This window comes from Beta vulgaris, chromosome 1 (genome assembly GCF_026745355.1).
Source record: "Beta vulgaris subsp. vulgaris cultivar EL10 chromosome 1, EL10.2, whole genome shotgun sequence".
In the NCBI taxonomy this organism is placed as follows: Eukaryota; Viridiplantae; Streptophyta; class Magnoliopsida; order Caryophyllales; family Amaranthaceae; genus Beta; species Beta vulgaris.
In genome coordinates this window covers 56107510-56130480 of record NC_079202.1, presented here as the reverse complement: position 1 = coordinate 56130480, position 22971 = coordinate 56107510, and the positions used below count along the sequence as shown (strand labels likewise).

The 22971-nt window shown below is 35.0% G+C and overlaps 2 protein-coding genes across 2 annotated transcripts; both read right to left on the bottom strand.

The window, feature by feature from the left end:
- Positions 1–4070: 4070 nt before the first annotated feature.
- LOC104889652 (abscisic stress-ripening protein 1) lies at positions 4071–5382 on the bottom strand. Its single transcript, XM_010674925.4, has 2 exons — positions 4982–5382; positions 4071–4442 (listed from the first exon to the last, which is right to left on the bottom strand). The coding sequence occupies exons 1-2, from the start codon at positions 5144–5146 to the stop codon at positions 4272–4274; spliced, it is 336 nt and encodes a 111-aa protein (XP_010673227.1). The 5' UTR covers positions 5147–5382; the 3' UTR covers positions 4071–4271.
- A 6135-nt stretch (positions 5383–11517) lies between these two features.
- On the bottom strand, positions 11518–13102 carry LOC104889661 (abscisic stress-ripening protein 1). Its single transcript, XM_010674937.4, has 2 exons — positions 12837–13102; positions 11518–11865 (listed from the first exon to the last, which is right to left on the bottom strand). The coding sequence occupies exons 1-2, from the start codon at positions 12996–12998 to the stop codon at positions 11695–11697; spliced, it is 333 nt and encodes a 110-aa protein (XP_010673239.1). The 5' UTR covers positions 12999–13102; the 3' UTR covers positions 11518–11694.
- Positions 13103–22971: the final 9869 nt, after the last annotated feature.

Genomic DNA, 22971 nt, shown 5'->3' with positions numbered 1-22971 from the left:
CTGTCGGCCTTAATCTTATCAATGTTGCCGCATGTAATATAGCATGACCCCAAGTAGTAGATGGCAATTTTGACCTCATTATTAATGGTCTTGCAATTAATTGTAGTCTTTTGATTAATGATTCAGCAAGACCATTTTGTGTATGTACATGAGGTACAGGGTGCTCAACAATAATCCCAATAGACATGCAATAGTCATTAAATGTTTGGGATGTAAATTCCCCAGCATTGTCTAATCTTATTTTCTTTATTGTATGATCTGGGAATTGAGTTCTTAATCGAATTATTTGAGCCAAAAGTTTTGCAAATGCAACATTTCTGCTTGACAGAAGGCTCACATGTGACCATCGAGTAGAGGCATCAATTAATACCATGAAATAACGAAATGGTCCACATGCAGGATGAATAGGCCCACAAATATCTCCTTGAATTCTTTCTAAAAACATTGGAGATTCAGTGGCAATCTTATTTATAGATGGCCTGATTATCAATTTGCCAAGTGAGCATGCAGAGCATGTTAATTCATTTGACCGAGGAATTTTGACATTCTTTATAGAGTGTCCATTTGAGTTTTCAATGATTCTATGCATCATTCCTGTGCCAGGATGGCCTAATCGGTCATGCCATAGAGTAAATGATTTCTATTATCTAACTTCTGGTTAGATATCATATTAATTTCAATCGGACGTATATCTATGCGATATAGTCCCGAGGAAATTGCTGGCAATTTTTCATAGATGTATTTCTTGCCGTTTTTCTCTGCCGTTAGGCATATGAATTCCTCTTTGTTCACCGTCATTGTTTCCAAATGGTAACCATTCTGACGTACATCTTTGAAACTTATGAGGTTCCTTCGAGATTTACTCGAATATAATGCGTCATTAATTATCAATTTTGTCCCATTTGGAAATATAATGCAAGCTTTTCCAGAGCCTTCAATTAGCTTGGCTGTCCCAGAAATTGTACTAACATTTGCTTGGAATATTGTAAGTTTTGAAAAATACTCTTTATTTTTCAATATGGTGTGTGTTGTCCCACTGTCCAGGAGACATTGTTCTTTAGTTCCAACTTCTGATGAATTCATATCTTCATAAATAATAAATACGATGATTAGTATAAGAAAAATACGTATTTTTATTAATAATAAGGAACAAATACATGAAAGTGGATATTGAAGCAGTTGAAATAAACTAAGCACATTAATCGATTGTGATCTAAACAAACTTATTTTCAACTTCAGCATCATCCATAAAAAAATCTGAAACATCAAGGCTGGGCATGGATGTAGTGGCTTCATTAACAAAGTTTGCTTCAGCATTTTTTCCTTTGTTTTTTATTGAAGCTTGATATAGATCTACCAAATGTTTGGCAGTACGACATGTGCGGCCCCAGTGCCCAGTCATGCCACATCTATGGCAAGTATCATTTCCTTTATAGGACGTCTGCCTCTGATTTCCAGATGATTGTCCCCAATTTTTATCAGAATGTTTAAAATTATTATTTCTTGGGGAAAATCGGCCTCTTCCACGTCCACGCCCCGGCCACGGTAATTACCACGTCCTCTCCCACGACCGTTGTAATTACCGCGTCCACCACTATGTATAGCATTTGCTTCTGGTGGATTAGAGCTTTCTATAGCATTTATCTCATGAGTGGCTGAAGACCCCGTAGGTCTAAGATTATGATTTTTCAGCAAAAGATCATTATTTTGTTCAGCCACAAGTAGTACTGAGATTAGCTCAGAGTACTTTTTGAAAGCTCTGAACCTGTATTGTTCTGCCAATATGATATTAGAGGCGTGGAAAGTGGAGAGCGTTTTGTTTATCATTTGCTCTTCTGTGATGGGATGATCACAATATCTTAACAATGATACAATTCTAAACAATGTTGAATTGTAATCACTGACCGTTTTAAAATCCTGGAACCTCAGATTGGTCCAGTCATAATGTGCCTTTGGGAGAAGCACATTTTTGTGATGCCCATATCTTTCATTTAGGCTATCCCATAGTTCTTTTGGATCATCCACAAGTAGATATTCACTTTTTAAACTTTCATGTAAATGATGTCTCAGGAGGACTAAGGCTTTTGCCTTTTCTTGTACAGTCGCAATTTTAACTGATGCGGCTGTTGTAGTTGCATCCCCTTGTAGGGTTGTCACATCTTTGATTGTATGTTCCAGTCCTTGGGCCTTTAAATTCATTTGGGCGTCCACCGTCCATTCTAAAAACTTTTGCCCAGATAGATCTAGTATGTTAAATTGTCTTTTCACTAGATCTCCCATTCTTTTGACTACAAATAGGTAAATATTTGAAATTAGTAATGATGATAAATCACATATATATATTATCTCCCCCTGATTTATATCATTATTATTATAGATAAATAACAAAAAAAACTAAAAATAGCGACAACAATAATGAAGCTAAGCAAAAAAAAACAAGAAAATACCAAAAATAGAAACAAAATACAACAAGTGAATAAACAAAAAAAACTTCCTAAAATGCACTTAAAGACAAAAAAAATTGATATTCATGTGCATTTTTCGCCATTCTTCCGGGGGAAATTTTTTTTTTTGTCTCCTATTTATGTATTAGGAGATATATCATTAATGCCATGAGGAGGAAAAAGAAACCGGCTATAAGAAATAAGTAGAGTTTTATTTTCCTAAAATCCTCTTCAAAAGAGGAAGATGAGGGTGGAGGACGGTTGTCGTCGGCGTTAAACATGGTGGCCGGAAGGTTGAGGAAGAAGAAAAAAATTTGTGGGTTTAGAGAGAAAAAATCGGAAGAAGATAAGGGATATGTGGTGAAAATGGGGATGGTAATCCGCTTTTATAGAGGGTTATCCCTAACTGTGCAGTTCATATACAGTTAAAAAATATACAACGCAATAAAATTCTAATATTGACAAATATATATTAGAGCATGCTAGTAAATTGGTAATATAATATATGTAACTATAAATGCAAAAAATAGAAGATTAGAGACAATAATATATAATAATGTTCTGAATGCTTGTTCCCTGCATACATACGACATTATTGCACATATAAGACATAATAATGCTATCATTTCACTAGGCCGTCCATATAGGCGGCAATAAAAAAAATTAACCTGTCCATATAGGCGGTTTAAGAGCAGATAAAATAAAATAACGTAAATAAAATGTCCTTGCCCTCCATGAAGGTGGCGTTAAAATTATTTGTTTTCTGCGTTAGTAGTATGGTGACGTTTACTACTAGTTTCTTCCTGTTCATCTCTATCTCTTTTATTACTGGGCGGAGGTTGATTTTCAGCTGGTTGTATAGGAGGGTTATTATTGGTGTTGGGAACAGGGGTTTGTGGGTTTTCTCTGGTATGAGTATTTGTACCGTTGTTACGGTTACTGGGTCGGGGCTGTATTACAGTTCCCCTCGCTGGGTTGGTAGTGAATGGCACATTGTTTCGCTCTATCCAAAAATAAATACCCGAGACAGAGACATTGTGTAAAACAATGTTAATCCCGTTACTTTGTTGGTCCATGTTCGGGTAGTAAAAGGGTTGGGCTTGGAAAAAAAAATTTAAACTTAAAAACAAAATGGATGTAAAAATTTTAAAGATACCTTAAAAAAAATTTCCGGTAGAACACTCGTGCTGATAACGTGTTGTGAGAAATAGAGAGAGAAGTTATGCAAATATATCAGAGAGTATTGTATTGCATTGATGTGTAGAAACTGATTTCTTACATCGGTATTTATAGGCAAAAAACTTACTGTGTATTTGCATAAATCAACAAATACGGCGAGAAAAAACCTACCATGCATTGAATGCATGGCAGTGGAATTCATTGTGCTCAACAGTGGAATTGGTCATTCCACTGTTTTCACAACACTCTTGACTAAAAATCATCATAAAACCGATCTAATATCTACTTCTTCTTTTTTCATAACGAAGAGACCTTGTCCGAACTTACAATGTTGAAATTGACCTCAGTGACACATTTAACAATTTGCAAAATGCAAAAATGGCAAATATAGAGGTTAAATCAAGCCATCAAGGGAAGGTAAGGCCACCAACATTTAATCAACATAACTAGGCACAAAACTAATTTTTTTTAGATTTTTTTGGTAGAAATACAATGATAAGATCATAAGAATATTGATAAGCTCAATACTCACAAAAAATTACATGTGTACAATAAAAATAAGAAAACTCTCCTCACTTGAACTTTATTTTCACAATGTATATGATTTTGTTCATCAAAATAAAATTTTACACAAGATATAGAATAAGTTTAGTAGTCACTGCGACCCTCATCCTCGATTCTTTCCTTGGCTTCCTTCTTTTTGTGATGCTCATGGAATGCAAAACCACCAGCTCCTAGAGCAACTGTGGCTGCAATTCCCTGTGCTGTTTTGTGTTTGTCAGCATTCTCTGGGTCCTTCTTTGCCTTGTGCCTCTCATGCTGTACATTAATCATGTCATTTCGTCAACTTTTCTGCTCAACAATCTTAATAAATTCGGATGGTTTTACACCACATTAATTTATTATGAATTTTATAATAATAAAAATAGTTATTTTTTTCGCATATTCTTTTGTTCATCCTTTTAAGTAAGGGTATGTTCATAGATTTGAACGTAATCTAATTTATTTTAGGAAATGTAGATATGTAATGGAGTACTTGTTTATGAATAGTATATAAATTTTGTTGATGGGATATATGGCTATTATTAATCTGTACGAAAAATGACATACTAATTAAAAACACATTATGGATCATACTTAGCACTATTAGACTTGTTCTCGATTTATCATTATAGATGCATTATGTAAGGCATATATATAACTTCAAAATTTTACTTGAGATCTTTTTTTAACCTATCTCTAATTACAGACTTGTTATTCCTCATTAAAAAAAATCAATTATAAGAATCTAGAGGTAAGATATAATAAAACGGACAACAATTTCTAAGAATGTACTATAAGAAATGACAATAACATACCAAGGCATAAGCACCAGCAGCAAGGGCAGTAGCCTTGCTAATGTGCCCAAGGTTTTTGTGATGTTTCAACTCCTCTTCAGCGGTCCTAGGCTCCTTCTCCTCCTTCTCCTCCTCGTCCTTGTGGCGGTGAAAGAGGCCGCGGTGGTGCTCCTCGCCGTCCGACATTACTTCCAATCAAAGGCACAAAATCAAAGAGTTTATATTTAAGAACAACAATTTAGAGAGTAATATTGAGCTAAAAAATATTGGTTGATGAGTTTTCTTCTTGGAACCTTAAGGGTATATATAGCCCACTTGGTGACAGATTTTAGTTTCCATGATTAAAAAAAAAAGTGGATTTGTAAGAGGAAAATTCCTAGTCATGTACATCCACAACCAAATATGACCAATTCGCCATCAGATTATGCATTGTACATTTATTCTAATGCAACTCAATTTATTTAATATGATGACAATAATGTGAAAATGATCCTTATCATGAATAGTATACGAGTGTGGATTTAAACGTGATTGGTTAGGCACTTGACCAATGAGGCCACTGCATTACCTAGTCTATAGCATATTAAATTATAAAATGATAGTTGATTGTCAATTACTTAATTAAGAATGCAACTTGGATGTGGAAAAGTTTCTAGTAGATTATAATAAGATGGAGATATATTATCGAATGTACGTTATTAATTATAGGTCTTGTTTGATATCGCTAGACGCCATTGTTATTAAAATTTTGATCTGGGTCGTACGATCCCTTCAATTTTACAACCCGGAAGGAACATTTTTATCGCGAAAGAACTTTTCGGTCCCGAACCTACATAAAATGGTAATTTAATAGGATCTTTTAATCTTGCCCAACCAAGATAATAATGCTTATTTTGAAAATTGATCTTGAAGAAGTGAGATATATAAACTTTCTTATAAACCTTGTGGTAGCAGTAGAATTTTAATTCGGTTGTCTTTTGGGCTATGTGTATCCAACTTTTAAGTTGATGTCCCTTATATCCGGTAGGCCAGTAGTATAGAAGGGGTTGGTATTGAGCCATTTAACTATCCTAATAAAAAATATCATGAAATTGTGGAAAATGAAAGGTAAGGATATGGGGAGAAGATCTTTTGTTCCACTTATGTATATCATTACATGCGTTACTCAATCTTATTAGTTGATGTCAATTATTCTTGCCCTTACATTTTTTACAAATTAGAACATTCTTTAAACCTAATGGAACAAGTATTATTGATTAATACATGTAATGACACAAATAAATGAGACAAAAGATTTAAACTCGAAGAAAGAGAGGACGGACAAGGTTAATTAAGGAGTGATCCTGGAAAAACAAACAAATCAGGGTGATGTTTGATTCAAATTAGGTGTGATTGAAATTGACTTTTTTTAGTACAATTCTTTTAATATTTGGAAATAATCTTTAATGTGCTGTAATTAATTAGTGTGAACAAGCTTCCTCTTCACATGTTCTAATTAGAATCCAAAAAAGGCGCGTTTTGTGGTGAAGGAAGATAGGTTGAAGCAACCAAATTTAAGACATACTTGATACAATAATAAGTTACTAGCCTTTATATGCACGCGATGCGTGCGTTAATTTCAAAATTTGTTATTCTATTAGATACTCCATTCGTACTTTATTTATGATTAAACTTAAATGTGAAAAATTCAACAGTTAGATGAATTTAGATATATTAATTTGCTAATGAAAAAAAATAAAAAGGTTGTGAGTGATTGTTAACATTAATTTTTTGTGAATGAATAATGAACAGAAAGAACAAAAATAATGAATTAATTTAACTGGATTAAAGAGTATGAAAGGTAGTGAATGTTCAGACTTTTCATGTGCACGTTATATATGCCATCTTTTTTTTATAAGGTATAAATATTTTGTCCATTTAATTTTTGATTGAAGTATTTGATGCATATACCATTTTAAACTTGTTTTAGATGGCAAGTTGGAATGAGATTTTTAAATGATTTGCTTTTGTAATTTTTTTCATTCCATTAATTAGATCATTAAGGGTATTTTTGTCACTTCAAAAGAGGACACCACACCTTCTCCCTTGGCTTATATAATAGAGATAAGTGATAAGCATTCGAGTTTCAGATGTCATCTTCTTGAAGTTGTTGGTCTAACTCTAAACTCTTAACCTTTCTAACTTGTCGTCCAACGTATTATCAAACCATCAACCTTTCTAATCTTAAAATTATCCATTATTTTGCTTAGACATCACCTTTGTTCCTTTTAAAGATATATTGCCACAATGCCATGTACTCATATTCCAATTAGTACCTCTATTTCAGCATATTGACCGGACACACTTACTAATGTATAACTTTAACCATTAAAATCTGTAATTATATATTATTAACAATTATAATAACAATATTTAAAAAATATACATTGAAATTAACCCAATAATAATTAAAATAATGATATTTATCTTGAAAAATTGGTAATTAAATTGATTAAAAGTTGATATCTAAATAGCGTTAGGACTCAAAGAGGACAATAACTACTAGTGCGCTCCTGAACACCTATGGGTGTTACAGATGGATTGGAGCCAAGACCCATTCCGGTGTCGTATAGTGCCTATGAGGACGCATACTCTTTAAAGGAGAAGAGAAGGTGCCTAAGATCTTGACTATCCCACATCGAAAATTGAGGAGAACGAAACCTTCTTTATATAGAGATGGACACCTCAACCTAATAGATGCCTCTTGAGTAGGACTTTGGTCTTGCATCAAAGCAAATCCTTGCAGGTTAGGTCCCAAAAAAGACAATATCTACTAGTGGACTCTTAAACACCTAGGGGTGTTAAACCGACAATCCTTCTTCAGTTGCTCCCCCAAACCTCAGGAGTCCCCTATATGGAGGTCATGAATATGCTTTCTGCCTCACACAATCCATTAGATGTGCCAATTTGACTAAGTCAATTCATCCTTCCAAATATAACTTGGGATCTACAAAAACTAAGAAGCTTACTACCAGACCATTTAATCCAAATGATTAACGGAATTCCAATTCCTATTCACCATGTCCCTAACCAATTTGGGGATCGTTCTCTTCAGAAAACTTTACAGTTAAATCACCAAAACTACAAATTTTCCTTTGGCAAATCTGCCTTAATAGCTTAGGAGTGCGTCAAATCTTAGCCAAAAGCCAAATCATTCCTTTTAGCAACTACAATTTCCTCAACTTTGCTGAGGAATCTATAAACCACCTTTTTGCCTCTTGTCATTGCCTCAATCCCTATGAGATTTGCAAGATATGAAAGATTGGTACCCACATCACATTAATTCAGAATCAGTGTTAAACTCTCTCCGATTTAAGAATTCACAAAAACCTTCTTCAAAAATTATCTTTATTATTTGGAGTAATGGAAAGAAAGGAATGATGTTATTTTTAATAATGTCAAAGTAAATATCCATTGAATCCTACCTAAAGCAAACACTAGTGGAAAAATGAAGAAGGGCTGCGCTAAAAAAGGCATGTAGGGCTGCGCTTTTTGACAGCAGCCCTTTCAGTAGCAGCCCTTCACTTTTTAAGTAGGGCTGCGCTAGAAAAGCGCAGCCCTTAAGCTAGAAGGGCTGCGCTAGTTAGGAAAAAGCGCAGCCCTTCTAGCCCAGAAGGGCTGCGCTAGTTAGGAAAAAGCGCAGCCCTTCTGGGCTAGAAGGGCTGCGCTTTTTCCTAACTAGCGCAGCCCTTCCTACCAAAAAAAAATTTTTTTTTTTTTTTTTTGTCATTTTTTTACTCATAATCTCACATTTTCTGAAATTAAACAGAAGAGAAGAGAGAAAACGAAACGAAATACTAAACCCAAAACAATAAAAAGAATGAAACGAAAATGAAAAAAAGGAACAAAAACTAATATACAAAGAGAAGTATACAATAAGTATAACAAGAACATTAATCAAAATAAACAAAGAGAAGTATACAAGAATAACATTAATCAAAATAAACAAAGAGAAGTATACAAGAATAACATTCAAAACAAAGAGAAGTATACAAGCAAGAACATTAATCAAAACAAAGAGAAGTATACAAGAACATTAATCAAAATATATAAACAAAGAGAAGTATACAAGAACATTATAGATCTGAAAAAATACAAGAACTACAACCTAATAATGTTTAAATACATAAAACAAAACCCAAATACATAATTTAAAGGAAAAAAAAATTTCGGAAAAACTTAAAATGGCTATTTGGAGGCTTAAACGAACTCGGATGGCTTAAAAAGCCTAAACATCACCGCTAAGCAGTGAGTTTGACTTGTTGGCTCGTTCTGCTTCCGAAAAGGTATCACAATAGGCAATCGGACTCCGTCGTCATGTTTAGTGCAAATCGGAAAAACTTAAAATGGGTTTTTGAGACAAATGTTTATGGGAGTTTGTGAGAGAGAAGAGAAGATGAGAGAGAAGAGAGGGTGAGAGATAAGGAGGAAAGGAATAATGAGGGACGTGAGAGAGGAGAGAGAATGAGGGATAATATATTTGACGAATCCCCGCTCAATATTTCAAAGCGCGCGATTCCGAAATTTCAAAATTTTTCAGGAAGGGCTGCGCTTTTTTAAAAAAGCGCAGCCCTACTAAGCAGAAGGGCTGCGCTTTTTAAAAAAGCGCAGCCCTTCACTTAGTAGGGCTGCGCTTTTCAAAAAGGCGCAGCCCTTCTTACCTACAGAAGGGCTGCGCTTTTTCAAAAAAACGCAGCCCTTCCTGAAAAATTTTGAAATTTCGGAATCGCGCGCTTTGAAATATTGAGCGGGGATTCGTCAAATATATTATCCCTCATTCTCTCTCCTCTCTCACGTCCCTCATTATTCCTTTCCTCCTTATCTCTCACCCTCTCTTCTCTCTCATCTTCTCTTCTCTCTCACAAACTCCCATAAACATTTGTCTCACATTTTCTGAAATTAAACAGAAGAGAAGATAAACATTTGTCTCACATTTTTTGAAAAAGCGCAGCCCTACTAGTGAAGGGCTGCGCCTTTTTTAAAAAGCGCAGCCCTTCTTCTTAGTAGGGCTGCGCTTTTTTAAAAAAGCGCAGCCCTTCACTAGTAGGGCTGCGCTTTTACGAAAAGCGCAGCCCTTCACTAGTAGGGCTGCGCTTTTACGAAAAGCGCAGCCCTTCCTGCGCAGCCCTTTATGTTTTTTCCCCTAGTGAAAGTTCCTTCAAAAAGAATGGATCCTTAGAGAAACGATGGACAACTGTTTCTCCACAAGTTCCCCGTTCTCACATTCTCACATCAATCATTCCACCACCACTCATCACCACACTAACTTCATCCTCGTTGCATGGGAGCCTCCACCTCAAAACTCTTTCAAACTCAACTTTGAGGGCTCAGTTCGACAACATTCAACATCCAACAGTTCACAAAATTCTTCAACAACAACATGCATCATTATTAGAGACTCAGTTGGGGAGCTTCTCACAACTCTAACATTCAAACTCGGATCCACCACCGTTTACATGGCAGAAATTTTGGCACTTCATCATGGTATCATCTTGGCCCTTAAACACCACATTTAACACATCATCATCGAAGGAGACAATCAAATGGTCATCAACTCAATTAAAGGAATGTGGTCACCACCATAACATATTTCCAACATCGTCAGAGACATTCACACTTTCCTCAGCTCTTTTACGTCATGGGATATTCGCCACATCTACCGGGAAACTAACAAAATAGCTGATTGGATTGCTAACGTGGGCCACTTAGTAGATAGTCAATTTTGTATAAAAGATTGTACTTCTTCTACTCTTCAAAACATCCTTGTAGCTTATAAGGTGAGAACTCCTTCGTGCGTACCTTCTTTTCCTTACCTTATATAAAAACAAATCTTCAACTTTTTTTTTGTTTTTGCTATTTCTTTGTTTTAGGGTCATTTATAAATAAGCTTTTCTTAGCATAATCATTGAGCACATAGATTGGAGAGTAAATGGGCCCTTGGCATTGTGTATTGACTCCATGTGCCCGTGCTGCATCTGCCGGAAATATGATGCGTAGAGCTTAGTTGCTTACTATCTTCTTCATTATGTGGTCCGTCCCAAGTAAGGGTGAGGAAATTAATTTCCAAGGTAGAATTTTTCATGATTACGATTTAGAGATGAAATAAACCAAAGGATAAGTACAAATATATTCGCTCAATATTATTATATTTTTCTCACTTGGAATCTTAACACTATTCATAGTTAGAAAGAACTCTCGAAATTCTTCTGAAAAAAATAGTCATTTAGGATCTTATTTGAAACATCTCAACGAGTATAATATTCAATCATTATAATTTATACTAATATATAATAAAGATATTTAAACTCCAATAAATACATTGATAAAAATCATCATAAAACGAACATGGTATCCACTTTTTTTCTTTTTTTCAAGAAGAAAGAGTCTTGATCCAAACTTAAAATGTTGAGATCAACCTTGGTGACACATTTGACGATTCGTAAATGCAAGAAGGCAAATATAGAGATGGATCAAGCCATTAAGTGAAGGTAAGAACTCCAATATTCAATCAACAAAACTAGGCACAAAATAATTTTTTTAGAATTTTTTTGGTAGAAATACAATGATAAGAATATTGATAAACTCAATACTCACAAAAACAAAATTACATGTGTACAATAAAAATAAAAAAACTCTCCTATGTTGAACTTTATTTTCACAATGATTATTCAACAAAGGTAAAATTTTACACAAGATTAGTAGCCGCTACGACCCTCATCTTCGATTCTTTCCTTGGCTTCCTTCTTCTTGTGATGTTCATGGAATGCAAAACCACCAGCTCCTACAGCAAGTGTGGCTGCAATTTCCTCTGCTGTCTTGTGCTTGTGAGCATTCTCTGGGTCCTTCTTTGCCTTGTGCTTCTCATGCTGTACATTAATCATGTCATTTCATCAACTTTTCTGCTCAATAATCTTAATAAATTGGGTATGTTTGGAATTTTGACCATCATCAGTTTTATTTTTAAATTCTTTTTTTATGAGTATCCAAAAATAGTATTCCCTCCGTCCCATAATATAAGTTCTGGTTCTGTTTTTACTCGAGAATTAAGGTTAAATGAAATTTTGTTTTATTTGAATAAAAAAAATTATTTTTATTGAGAAAAACTTGCATTGTTTTTTTTCTTTTTAACAAAAAATAAAAACTGTCATTTAATGTTGCATGGTTTAATGTGTAGAGGAGTTCAATGGGGTAAAAGATTCCATTTTGTCATTAATAATGGTGCATTCGAAGCTGAAATTATGATGACTTTTTGGGAATTAAACTATTTTCATGAGGGTATTTTGGGAATAATTATTGATTGAAAATAGAAATAAGACTTATATTTTGGGACACCTTATAAGGAAACATGACTTATATTATGGGACGGAGGGAGTATAAATAACTAGAGTTTGTCTTGTAGGAGACCGTCTACTTTTAAATTAAGATTAGGCAATGATAAGCCCAATATTAAAAAGAAAATTAGCCCGCTAATGACTAGGTTAATTTGTCTCTTTTAATAATTTTTGAAATAATTGCTAGTTACGAGTTGACGGAACATATGATTATTATGATTTGGATAAAAAAATAACATATTAATTAAAAACACATTGTGGATATACTTAGCATTATTAAACATGTTCTCAAATTTACCATTATAGATGCATTACATAACATATGCATATAATTTCAAAATTTTACTTGAAATTTGCTTCTTTTTTTTTATCCTATCTCTACTTATAGACTTATTTTTTCTCATTAAAAAAAATACAATAATCAATTATAAGAATCTAGAGGTAAGATCTAATAAAATGGACAACAATTTCTAAGAATGTACTTATAAGAAATGACAATAACATACCAAGGCATAAGCACCAGCAGCAAGGGCGGTAGCCTTGCTAATGTGCCCAAGGTTTTTGTGATGTTTCAACTCCTCTTCAGCAGTTCTAGGCTCCTTCTCCTCCTTCTCCTCCTCCTTGTGGCGGTGAAAGAGGCCGCGGTGGTGCTCCTCGCCGTCCGACATTACTTCCAATCAAAGGCACAAAATCAAACAGTTTATATTTAAGAAGAACAATTATAGAGTAATATTGAGCTAAAAATTATTGGTTGATGAATTTTCTTCTTAGAACCTTAAGGGTATATATAGCCCACTTGGAGACAGATATTTTAGTTTCCATTATTCAAAAAATCTTATAGTGGGTTCGTAAGAGGAAAATTCCAAGTCATGTACATCCACAACCAAAATTTGACCACTTCACCATCAAATAATTCATTCTAGTTTTTTTTTTATGCAATTGAATTTATTTAGTATGATGACAATAGTGTGAAAACGATCCTTATCATGAATAGTATACGAGTGTGAATCATTAAACGTGATTGGTGAGGCACCTGACCAATCAGGCCACTGCATATTAGATTATTAATTGTTAGTTGATTGGATAAATTCAGAGTTGATGGTCAATTACTTAATCAAGAATGCAACTCTGATGTGGAAAATTTTCTAGTAGATTATGATAAGATGGAGATATAATAAATCTTTGTTAGCAGTTAAAATTTCTTCTTATTTTACATGTCACTTTGAAGATGATAATATAATTGTATGTTTACCCTCGTTATTTCACTATTCTCTCAATTTTTCATCAACACTTCAAATAAACCCCTCATTTGTAAAGATTCACTGAGTAGAGGTGGCCAAGTAGCCAATAGTGCGGGACAATCAAGCTCATTTTGCCTAGTTGGTCTCGTGGGTCTCGTTTGACATCAATATCATTTTTCAGTTTCTAGTTTTCACATTTTTAAAATCAGATGATATATATAAGTCGTATGCTGATCATGCTTATTTTGAAAATTAATGTTGAAAAACTGAAATTTGTAAACTTCCTATAATAAACCTTGTGGTGGCAGAGTATATTTAGTCCTGTTGTCTTCTGGGTTGTCAAGCCATTTGCCCAACATCTAAGTTGGTGTTCCCTGCAGGCCTTTAGCATAGCAAGGGATGGTCTTAAAACCAATTATCTCTCCTAATAAAAAAATCATGAAATCGTGGAAAACAAAAAGTAAGGATATGTTGGGAGATTTTTTATCCACTTATTTGTATATTATATGTCCTACTCAATCTTATTGATTGATGACGATTATCCTTTACCTTATTTTATTTTTTACAGATTAAAAATTTGTTTAAATCTAAAGACATAGATTAGTAATATTGATGATTAATATTATCAAAAATTATTATAAGAGTACGAATATTGATGATTAATATTGATGATTAATATTATCAAAAATTTGTCCTGGCCAACGATCGCTCCTTGGAAGGATCGTCCTGGACAGACGATCCTTCCATGAGAGATCTTCCTGGGCAAACGTTGGCTTGAAATTTGTGTAAAAAAAAATTACCTGAGATGACGCTGCCGGTTCCTCGGCGTCCATTTCCTCTGCTGCCGCAAGCTCCGCCGCCAAAGCCGCCGCTTCCGCCTCCTCTCAGTGTCATGTTGCCTCTGCAGCCCTTGCAAGTGTAATTTCTGTTGCAGGACGAAGGATAATTTTTTTCTTCTTGTTTGGATTTTCCCCAGACATTTTTTTACAAGCTGAGTGAATGGATGGAAGAGTGAAAGAAGAAGATGAAAAAGTGAAGGAAAAAAATGGGAAAGTAGATAAGTGAGAGAGAAGAGGGTAAAAAAATCAGAAAACATAAATAAAGGTATTATAGTCTATTTGTGTGTAAATTTGCGCGATTTTAGTAAATAATGGGCGACGTATAGAAGTTTAGTTTTTTTTAGAGTGCAATTCTCTTAATATTTGGAAACAATCTCTAATGTGTTGTAAATAATTAGTGTGAACAAGCTTCCTCTTCACACGTTCTAATTAGAATCCGAAAAAGGCGCTGTTTGTAATTTGTAGCGAAAGAAGAGAGGTTGAAGCAACCAAATTTTTAAGACAAAGTTGATAACCATTCGAGTTTCATATGCCAACTTCGTAAAGTTGTTGGTCTAAACTCTAACTTTCCTAACTTGTCGCATTATTTTGAAATATCAAGCCAACCTTTCTAATCTTAAATCCTCAATTATTTTGCTTAGTCATCACCTATTTTCCATTTGTAGATATATAATGCCATAATGACATGTACTCGTGTTACAATTAGTTTCGTTATTTCATCATATTGAGTGGACATATTTTATGATGTATAACTTTAACCATCAAATATTCAATTATATATTATTAATAATTATGAAAAATAATATTTTATAAATATATATTGAGATTAACACAATAATAATTTAAATAATGACATTTATCTTAATAAATCGGTAACTAAATTGATTAAAAGTGACATCTAAATAGTGTAAAAAGACAACATGATACATCTATTAGGACTTCGAAGAAGTAATTCCAAAAAGAAAGGTGGGCAATTATAAATATTTTGAAACTAAAATAATTGGAAATAAAGAGAGAGAGATATAGCGATATAGCCTTATAATCATTTGGATTTTACATAAGTTGCTATAATAAGGGTTTGCTCATAAAGATATTGTTGTACTAACTATTAGGTGTTGTTTGGTTGGAAGTTATTTCCCTTGGAAATAGAAATTCCTAGGAAATACATTATGGGTGTTGTGTTTGGTTGGAGGAAAATTGGAGAAGCATAGGAAATACGAATTCCAAGGGAAATATAATTTCCCATAAAACATGGGAAATCACTCACCAAGCCCCCCTGGTGAGTAATTTCCTATGGTGTCAACCAAATAATTTTGTCTAATTCCTAAGAAATTAACAAGGGAAAGAATTTCACATGAAATGTAAATTCCCATAGGAAATTACTTCCCATGTAAACCAAACGAGCCCTTAGTGGTTGGAAATTACCGGGCAGAGCCATAAATGTTAACTTTTACTAAGAACACAACATTAGAACTGGATAAAAGAGGATGCAGGGTGGCGGCTAATTGTTGATGGTGCTTGGAAAAAAGAAATGTATGGAGTGCATGAAGAATGGTAAGCAACATATGGATGGACACTCATAGAGAAGGGGATGGAAGTAGAGTGTGGCGGTGAGAAAATGCAAGCAATGTCGAGTTTACAAGCAGAGGCAATTAGGCAAAGGCAATTCTACTAAGCCTGAAGATTGTCCTTCAGTGTAGCATGAATAAACTTGAAGTTTTGACGGACTGCAGCAATATTATCAGAAGGTTGAGCTTGCCACATGAAGCGTCACCGCAAGTAGTTAGAACAATTATAAGGGATATTACTTCGTTATTTAATCGCTTAACAAGTTTTAATATTACTTACTAGTTATTCGGCCCGGACTATGTCCCGAGTAAGAAAAATTTTCATTTATTAATATTGTACTTTGATATGATAACACTAAATACAACTTAATCTAATGGTTAGTACATGAACCATGAGGTCATGGGATTTATGCACACTTTTTAATATATTAAGTATAGATGTTAGTAGGAAAAAGGTTATTAAAGCCCACTCCATTGCCATCAAGGCAAGGAAGGCAAGTAGATAACTGATAATCTGTCTGTTTCTTTCTATCTATATATTATCAAAAAAAAAAAAAAAAAAAACATCATCAAAAGGAATAAGTTTACAGCAAAACTATTCGTTAGATAAGAAAAAGAACAGCATGAATTAAATTTAAAAAAAAGAAAGAAAGAACAGCATGAATTATGTTATGCTTTGAAAAGCTACTTCATTAGCTACCACTATTTTAAAAGCTAAATATTTTTTATCATTTCAATTACACTAATCCAATAATAAAAAGTTCTTGAAATGTTATTTCACCAAAAAAGCACACCCTTATAGTCAATTTGGCACATAATAAATACGTAAACCATGATTTAATAATTGGGATAATGGTTGTAGAAGTCGTGATTAACGCGTTACAGGAGCACTTAGTTGACCGGTTTGTGAGAGCATTAAATTAAACTACAGTTCAGATCTTTCATCCTTGCCACTCAGAAATTAGAAAAGTACAAAAGCATCGTATATGGGGATATTTCGCGATCCACATTCCCTGTGAAAAATTCTAAATCGAGCTACTTAACAAGCAAATTAGTTATAATCACGATTCATGGTTATATTTCCTTTTATATTATGATTTTTATATATATATCTTTTGATCCATATGAGCAACAAAAGCAGTACAAAGTACAAAAATAGGGAGGGAGATTCGAACTTGTTGTGACCTATCGTTCATAGCACCTCGATCTTAACCATTAAGCCAAACCATCCTTGGTTATTATGATTTATATATGATACTTTATTTTTTTTACTTGCAACAAATTGACTTTTGACTATTCAAATACTTCTTTTAGCATGTAAGACGTTGTTTGATTTTAACAATATATACTTCTATTACAAGATTTCAACTTTTATAGTTCTTACAAATTAAAAAAAAAACTTAAATGGACCCGGTGCATACTAGCTTAGTGTGTACCAATTTGGTAAGTGATATTAACTTCATATATATATAGTGAGTTTTATAGAGATATAGTGAACTTATATATAACATAGTGGATTTTATTAACGAAAAACATATAGTGAAATTATATGTTTACTGAAGGATTTAGTTCTAATATTTTAACATGTAGTAAGATGTAGGTTGTGTAGTATACATATATATATATATATATATCGTGACACATGTTTTAACATATCAAAAGATGTAGTTTCTGCATGATATAGTGCATGTATGAATGATATAGTGAGTATCTGCATGATATAGATATAGTGAATGTCGAATGATATGGTGGATTGCTGAAAAATGATTTGGTTTTAGCATGATATAATAAGTTACTGAATGATATAATGGATTATTTTGAAATGACGTAGTTTATGCATGTATAGTATGTTTCAAATGATATAGTGAATTTTCGTATGATATATAGTGGTTTCTGAATGATATAGTGGATTGTTCACAAATAATACGTGTTTTTGGCGTAATGCATACTAATGTTTATATGAACCGGGTCCATGCAAATCAAATCGCTTACAAGTATATATTTAAAAATATTAATGATTACAATTATATATGAGCAAGTGTGAATTGTGAAAGTGAAAAATATTACATGTAAAAAAACAGATTTATATTATTATTCTACATAGTTGGCTTACTGTTTCCACTTTCCACCATTTGCTACATGTAAACCGGCCATTAAATATTGATTTTCAAAGGAAGTGCGAGATAGGTAGGAAAGGGGGTGTAATTATATTTTCTTTATAGGGGGAGGTTTCGGATGAGTAATGTGTGATTATTGCATATTTGCATGGACCATGGTTAGTAAGATTTTTCATGCCCATTGTTCCAAGTGTTTCATGTCTCATACCTTGTGCTACAAATTAATCAGATGGGTAAATTAACACTAGACCTTCAAAAAGAAGGGAAATCTGACAATCTCCATCCTTTGCTGGTATTTGAAAAATTTGCATTGCTTCTACATATTAGAGATATATTATATGTAAAAGGATAGTAGGGACTTTTACTAGTCTTAGGTCTGTATTGTAACACTATATATATATATATATATATATATATATATATTAATATATATAATATATAATTATATATATAATATATTAAATGTCAGGGTTAACCTAATTCAGGTTAACACAATTATTCTCCATACTTGTACATGATATTAGAGCTTAGGTTTTCTAAAAAAAAAAGAGGAAGCACCATCGAATTTTATTTCCACTCCATGACTTCCTCCTCACCGGTCTCTTCTACGATCCCTGCGCCGCTAACTTCCGTTGTCCCGGTCGCCTCCACGCCGCCTTTCTTCATCGGCGAACACGGCCAGCCAACGACCCTCAGCGCTGCCATGTCGCAGTTCGCTCCAGCCGAGATCTACACGCAACCCTTCTTTGCTACAGGCGGTGGTTCTCTTCGGTGTTCAATGCCACCGCATCGCCAAGTTCGGCCTCGTGGGCCTCTCCGCGCATCCCGCCGAGTTTCACCCTTGCCACTACTGCGCCGGCAACCATCCTATTCTCGGCGCCTTCGACGTCTTCTTCGTCGGTCTTTGCTCTACCACAACTCTCAGCCCCCAACCTCAGTAATTTGGTAACTATTACTCTATCTTCTCCTGAGGATTATTTGTTGTGGAAAACTCAAATTACTTGTTTGCTTCTTTCCCATCAATTGCTTGGTATGGTTGAAGGCACTGTTTCCATCCCTCATGCTACTATTGTTGATGCATGTAGTGTTTCGATTCCTAATACTCAGTTCTATAAATATTTGCGTCTGGATCAACAAATTAAATCTTGGATTTTTGCCACGTTGTCTCGCGATGTTTTTGTTGATGTTCATGATTTATCTACTTCCGTGGAAATTTGGGATCGTTTGCAATAGATTTATGCATGCTAGTATGGCCAGATCTATGGAATTGAAGGGTCGTCTAACTCGTATTAAGAAGAGTGAATCGTAGTCTATGGATGGTTATTTACGTGAGATTAATATTATTGTTGATTCCTTAGCTGCTATTCAGTAACCTGTCTCTACTCAGGATTTAGTTTAGCATACGTTATTTGGGTTGGGTCGTGATTCTGAGTACAATCATATTGTCACTACTTTGCTGCATTACCCGTTTCCCCTTAGTTTTGATGATTTGCGTCCTAAACTACTGCTTCATGAACAATGCCTTAAGAGTTCAAAGGATAATTTTGAATCATCTGCGCATCATGCCTTGATGGCCGTTCAGTCCTCTAGTTCTAGTTCTCCCTCTAGGATTTAGTTCTAGTTCTCCCTCTAGGAATAATTCTGGTGGCCGAAATAGAGGGAGGAATAATAGAAATCGAGGGGGATAATGGTAGAAATCAAAATAATCGAGGTAATGATGGTAACAATAACAATAACAACACTTCTTGTGGTTCTGGTAACAACAACAACAACAACAACAACAACAACAACAACCACAATGCTAATCGGGGACGTTTTAATGGTATGAGTAAATATTCTAACTTGTCATCCTATAGTATGCCTTGCATAGACTCTATTACTAATGATTTGTCTTTAGCAGGGAATAATTCATCAAGTAGCAATGTAAATTGTACCCCTACTTCCGATACTTGTGGTTTATGTTGGTTTCCAGGTCATCAAGCTGCCTATTGTCCTCAAAGATTCAATTCCAGCTTTGTTCCCTCTTCATCTGAAAGTGTCACTCGAGCCCTAGCTGCATTGTCTGTTGGTGGTGAAGCTAATGATTCAGTCTGGTACCCGGATCCAGGAGCTGCATCTCACATGACCCCTCAAGATGGTAAGTTTTCTGCTAAAACTCCTTATACTGGGTCTAGCTCTGTTGTAGTTGGTGATGGTACCTTACTCCCTATTAAAAGTATTGGTAATTTAACATTAAAAACTACAAGTCGTCTTCTCCAGTTATCATCTGTATGTCATGTTCCTAACTTGAAACATAATTTATTATCCGTTAACAAGTTGTGTCAAGAAAATGATTGTGTTGTGAGTTTTGATAAAAAATTTGTTTATGTTAAGGACCAGACAACAGGGGAGGTTCTGCTTCGGGGATCCAGTAAACAAGGTGTCTACCCTCTTCAGCCATTGTTGTCCCTCCCGAGTCTTCAATTCCTGCTTTCCTAACCACTAAGGAATCGGGTGACGTTTGGCATGCTCGTCGTGGACATACATCTCCTAGCATCTTAGGATCTTTATGTTCAAATAAGTCTATCACATGTACTTCTAATGTTCATGATGATTTTGTTGGATGTAAGTTAGGAAAAATACATCGTTTACCTTTTGATTCAGTTGAACATGTTTCTCTATATCCATTATATAAAATTCACAGTGATCTTTGGCAATCTCTTGTTTTGTCAAATCAATTATATCGTTATTATGTTGTGTTTCTTGATGATTTTTCGCGATATTCATGGATTTATCCCTTACGTCGAAAATCAGAAGCTTATTCTCAATTTCTTGTTTTTCAAAAGATGGTTGAAAATCTATTTAATTACAAGATTAAAACTTTTCAAAGTGATGGAGGTAGGGAATTTGATAATTCCCCTATTCTACAACATTTTTGTGACAATGGCATAATTTTTCAAAAAAAATTTGTCCCCACACTCCAGCTCAGAACGGTGTTGCAGAACGCAAACATCGTCATATTGTTGAAATGGATCGTACTATGATCATTCATTCTGATTTTCCTGCTGAATTTTGGGTTAATGCATAATATACTGCCACCTACACTATAAATAGATTACCCACCTCGGTTTTAGGGGGTGTTTCTCCCTTTGAAAAACTGTTTCATCGTCCCCCTTCTTATAATTTTTTGAAAATGGTGTGAATGCTTTCCTTTGTTCCTGGATTCTAAACCTAACAAACTGCAACCTAAGTCTAAAACCTCTGTTTTTATTGGATATGCCTTGGATTATAAAGGTTATCGTTGTTTTGATCCTACTACCCACAAGGTGTTCACTAGTCGTCATGTTCTTTTCCATGAACATAAGTTTCCTTACCGTGCTCTTGTGGGTTCTACATCCAAGACGCCTCACACGTCGCCCCTGGTCCTAGATTTAGACTAGACTCCCACGGACGTAGCGTCGCCATGTGTGTCTGGCATGTCTGTGTCTCTTCCGGGTCTGTCGAGTTCCTCTCCTCCTCCACGCACGGATGTCACTGCCCTGCCCACAACCCCCCAAATGCCCGCTGGGCCTTCCTTTTCTCTAGTCCGTGCGTCTGCTGGGCTCGCTGGCTCTTCGACGCTCGCTGGTTCACTAGCTCCCACACACGGGTCTGCTGGTTGGCCCGCTGGCCCAGCATCCGCTAGCTCCTCGTCGTTCGCTGGTTCATCAGCCGCACGGCACTGTTGGCTAGTCCGCTGGCTCGCCAGCACACGCTGGCCCATCCTCCGAGTCTGCTGCCCCCGTGTCTTCCTCTCTTATATCGCCTGTCGGACCCTTGCCCACTCCGCCCCCCTCTTCGTCTCGTCTTGTGTCTCCCACCAACCCCCTTCCTCGGTCTTCTTCTGTTGCTCTCAACCAGCATCCATGGTAACACGTTTAAAAGATGGTATGTCTAAGCCTAGAGTTTTAATGAACTTAAACACTGAAATTGTAGAGTCTGAATCTACTAATTTTAAACAAGCTTATAAAGACTCTCGTTGGCGTCAAGCTATGCTCGATGAATATAAGGCTTTAATTAATAATGATACATGAGAGTTGGTACCTCGCAACTATTATAAGAATTTGCTTGGTTGTAAGTGGGTTTATCGGATTAAGACAATTCTGATGGTTCTGTGGAGCGGTTCAAAGCCAGGCTTGTCGTTTTTGGAAATCACCAGCAGGCAAGTATTGATTACTTTGAAACCTTTAGTCCTGTTGTTAAGCCTACTACTGTTCGCTTAGTTCTTACTATTATGGTCTATTCGTCAATTAGATGTCAAAAATGCTTTTCTTCATGGTTTCCTTCATGAAGAGGTTTATATGCGTCAACCTCCGGGTTTTATTCATCCATCTAAACCTACTCATATTTGTCATCTCCGTAAGTTCATCTACGGTTTGAAACAAGCTCCTCGAGCTTGGTTCTCTCGTTTCAACAATTTCCTATTATCTATTGGTTTCAAGTGCAGCAGTTGTGACACTTCTATGTTCACCCTGAAGTTTCGTGGGCATCTTATCATTCTTCTCTTATATGTTGATGATATTGTCCTTAGTGGTAGTAGTCCTCCTCTTGTCACAAAATTCATTAATGTCCTTTATTCTCAGTTTGCTATTAAGCATTTAGGGGATCTTCATTACTTCTTAGGTGTTCAGGTTGTGCGTACTCTCTCTGTTTTATTTTTGTCTCAAAATAAGTATGTTTCTGATTTACTCCGTAAATTCCATCTTCATACTGTTAAACCAGTTACCACTCCTGTTGTCTCTAGAGTCACATTGTCTCTGCTTGATTGAGAACTTCTTGCTAATCCCGCAGATTATCGTAGTATGGTTGGTGCATTGCAGTACTTAACTATGACTCGTCCAAATATTGCTTATGCTGT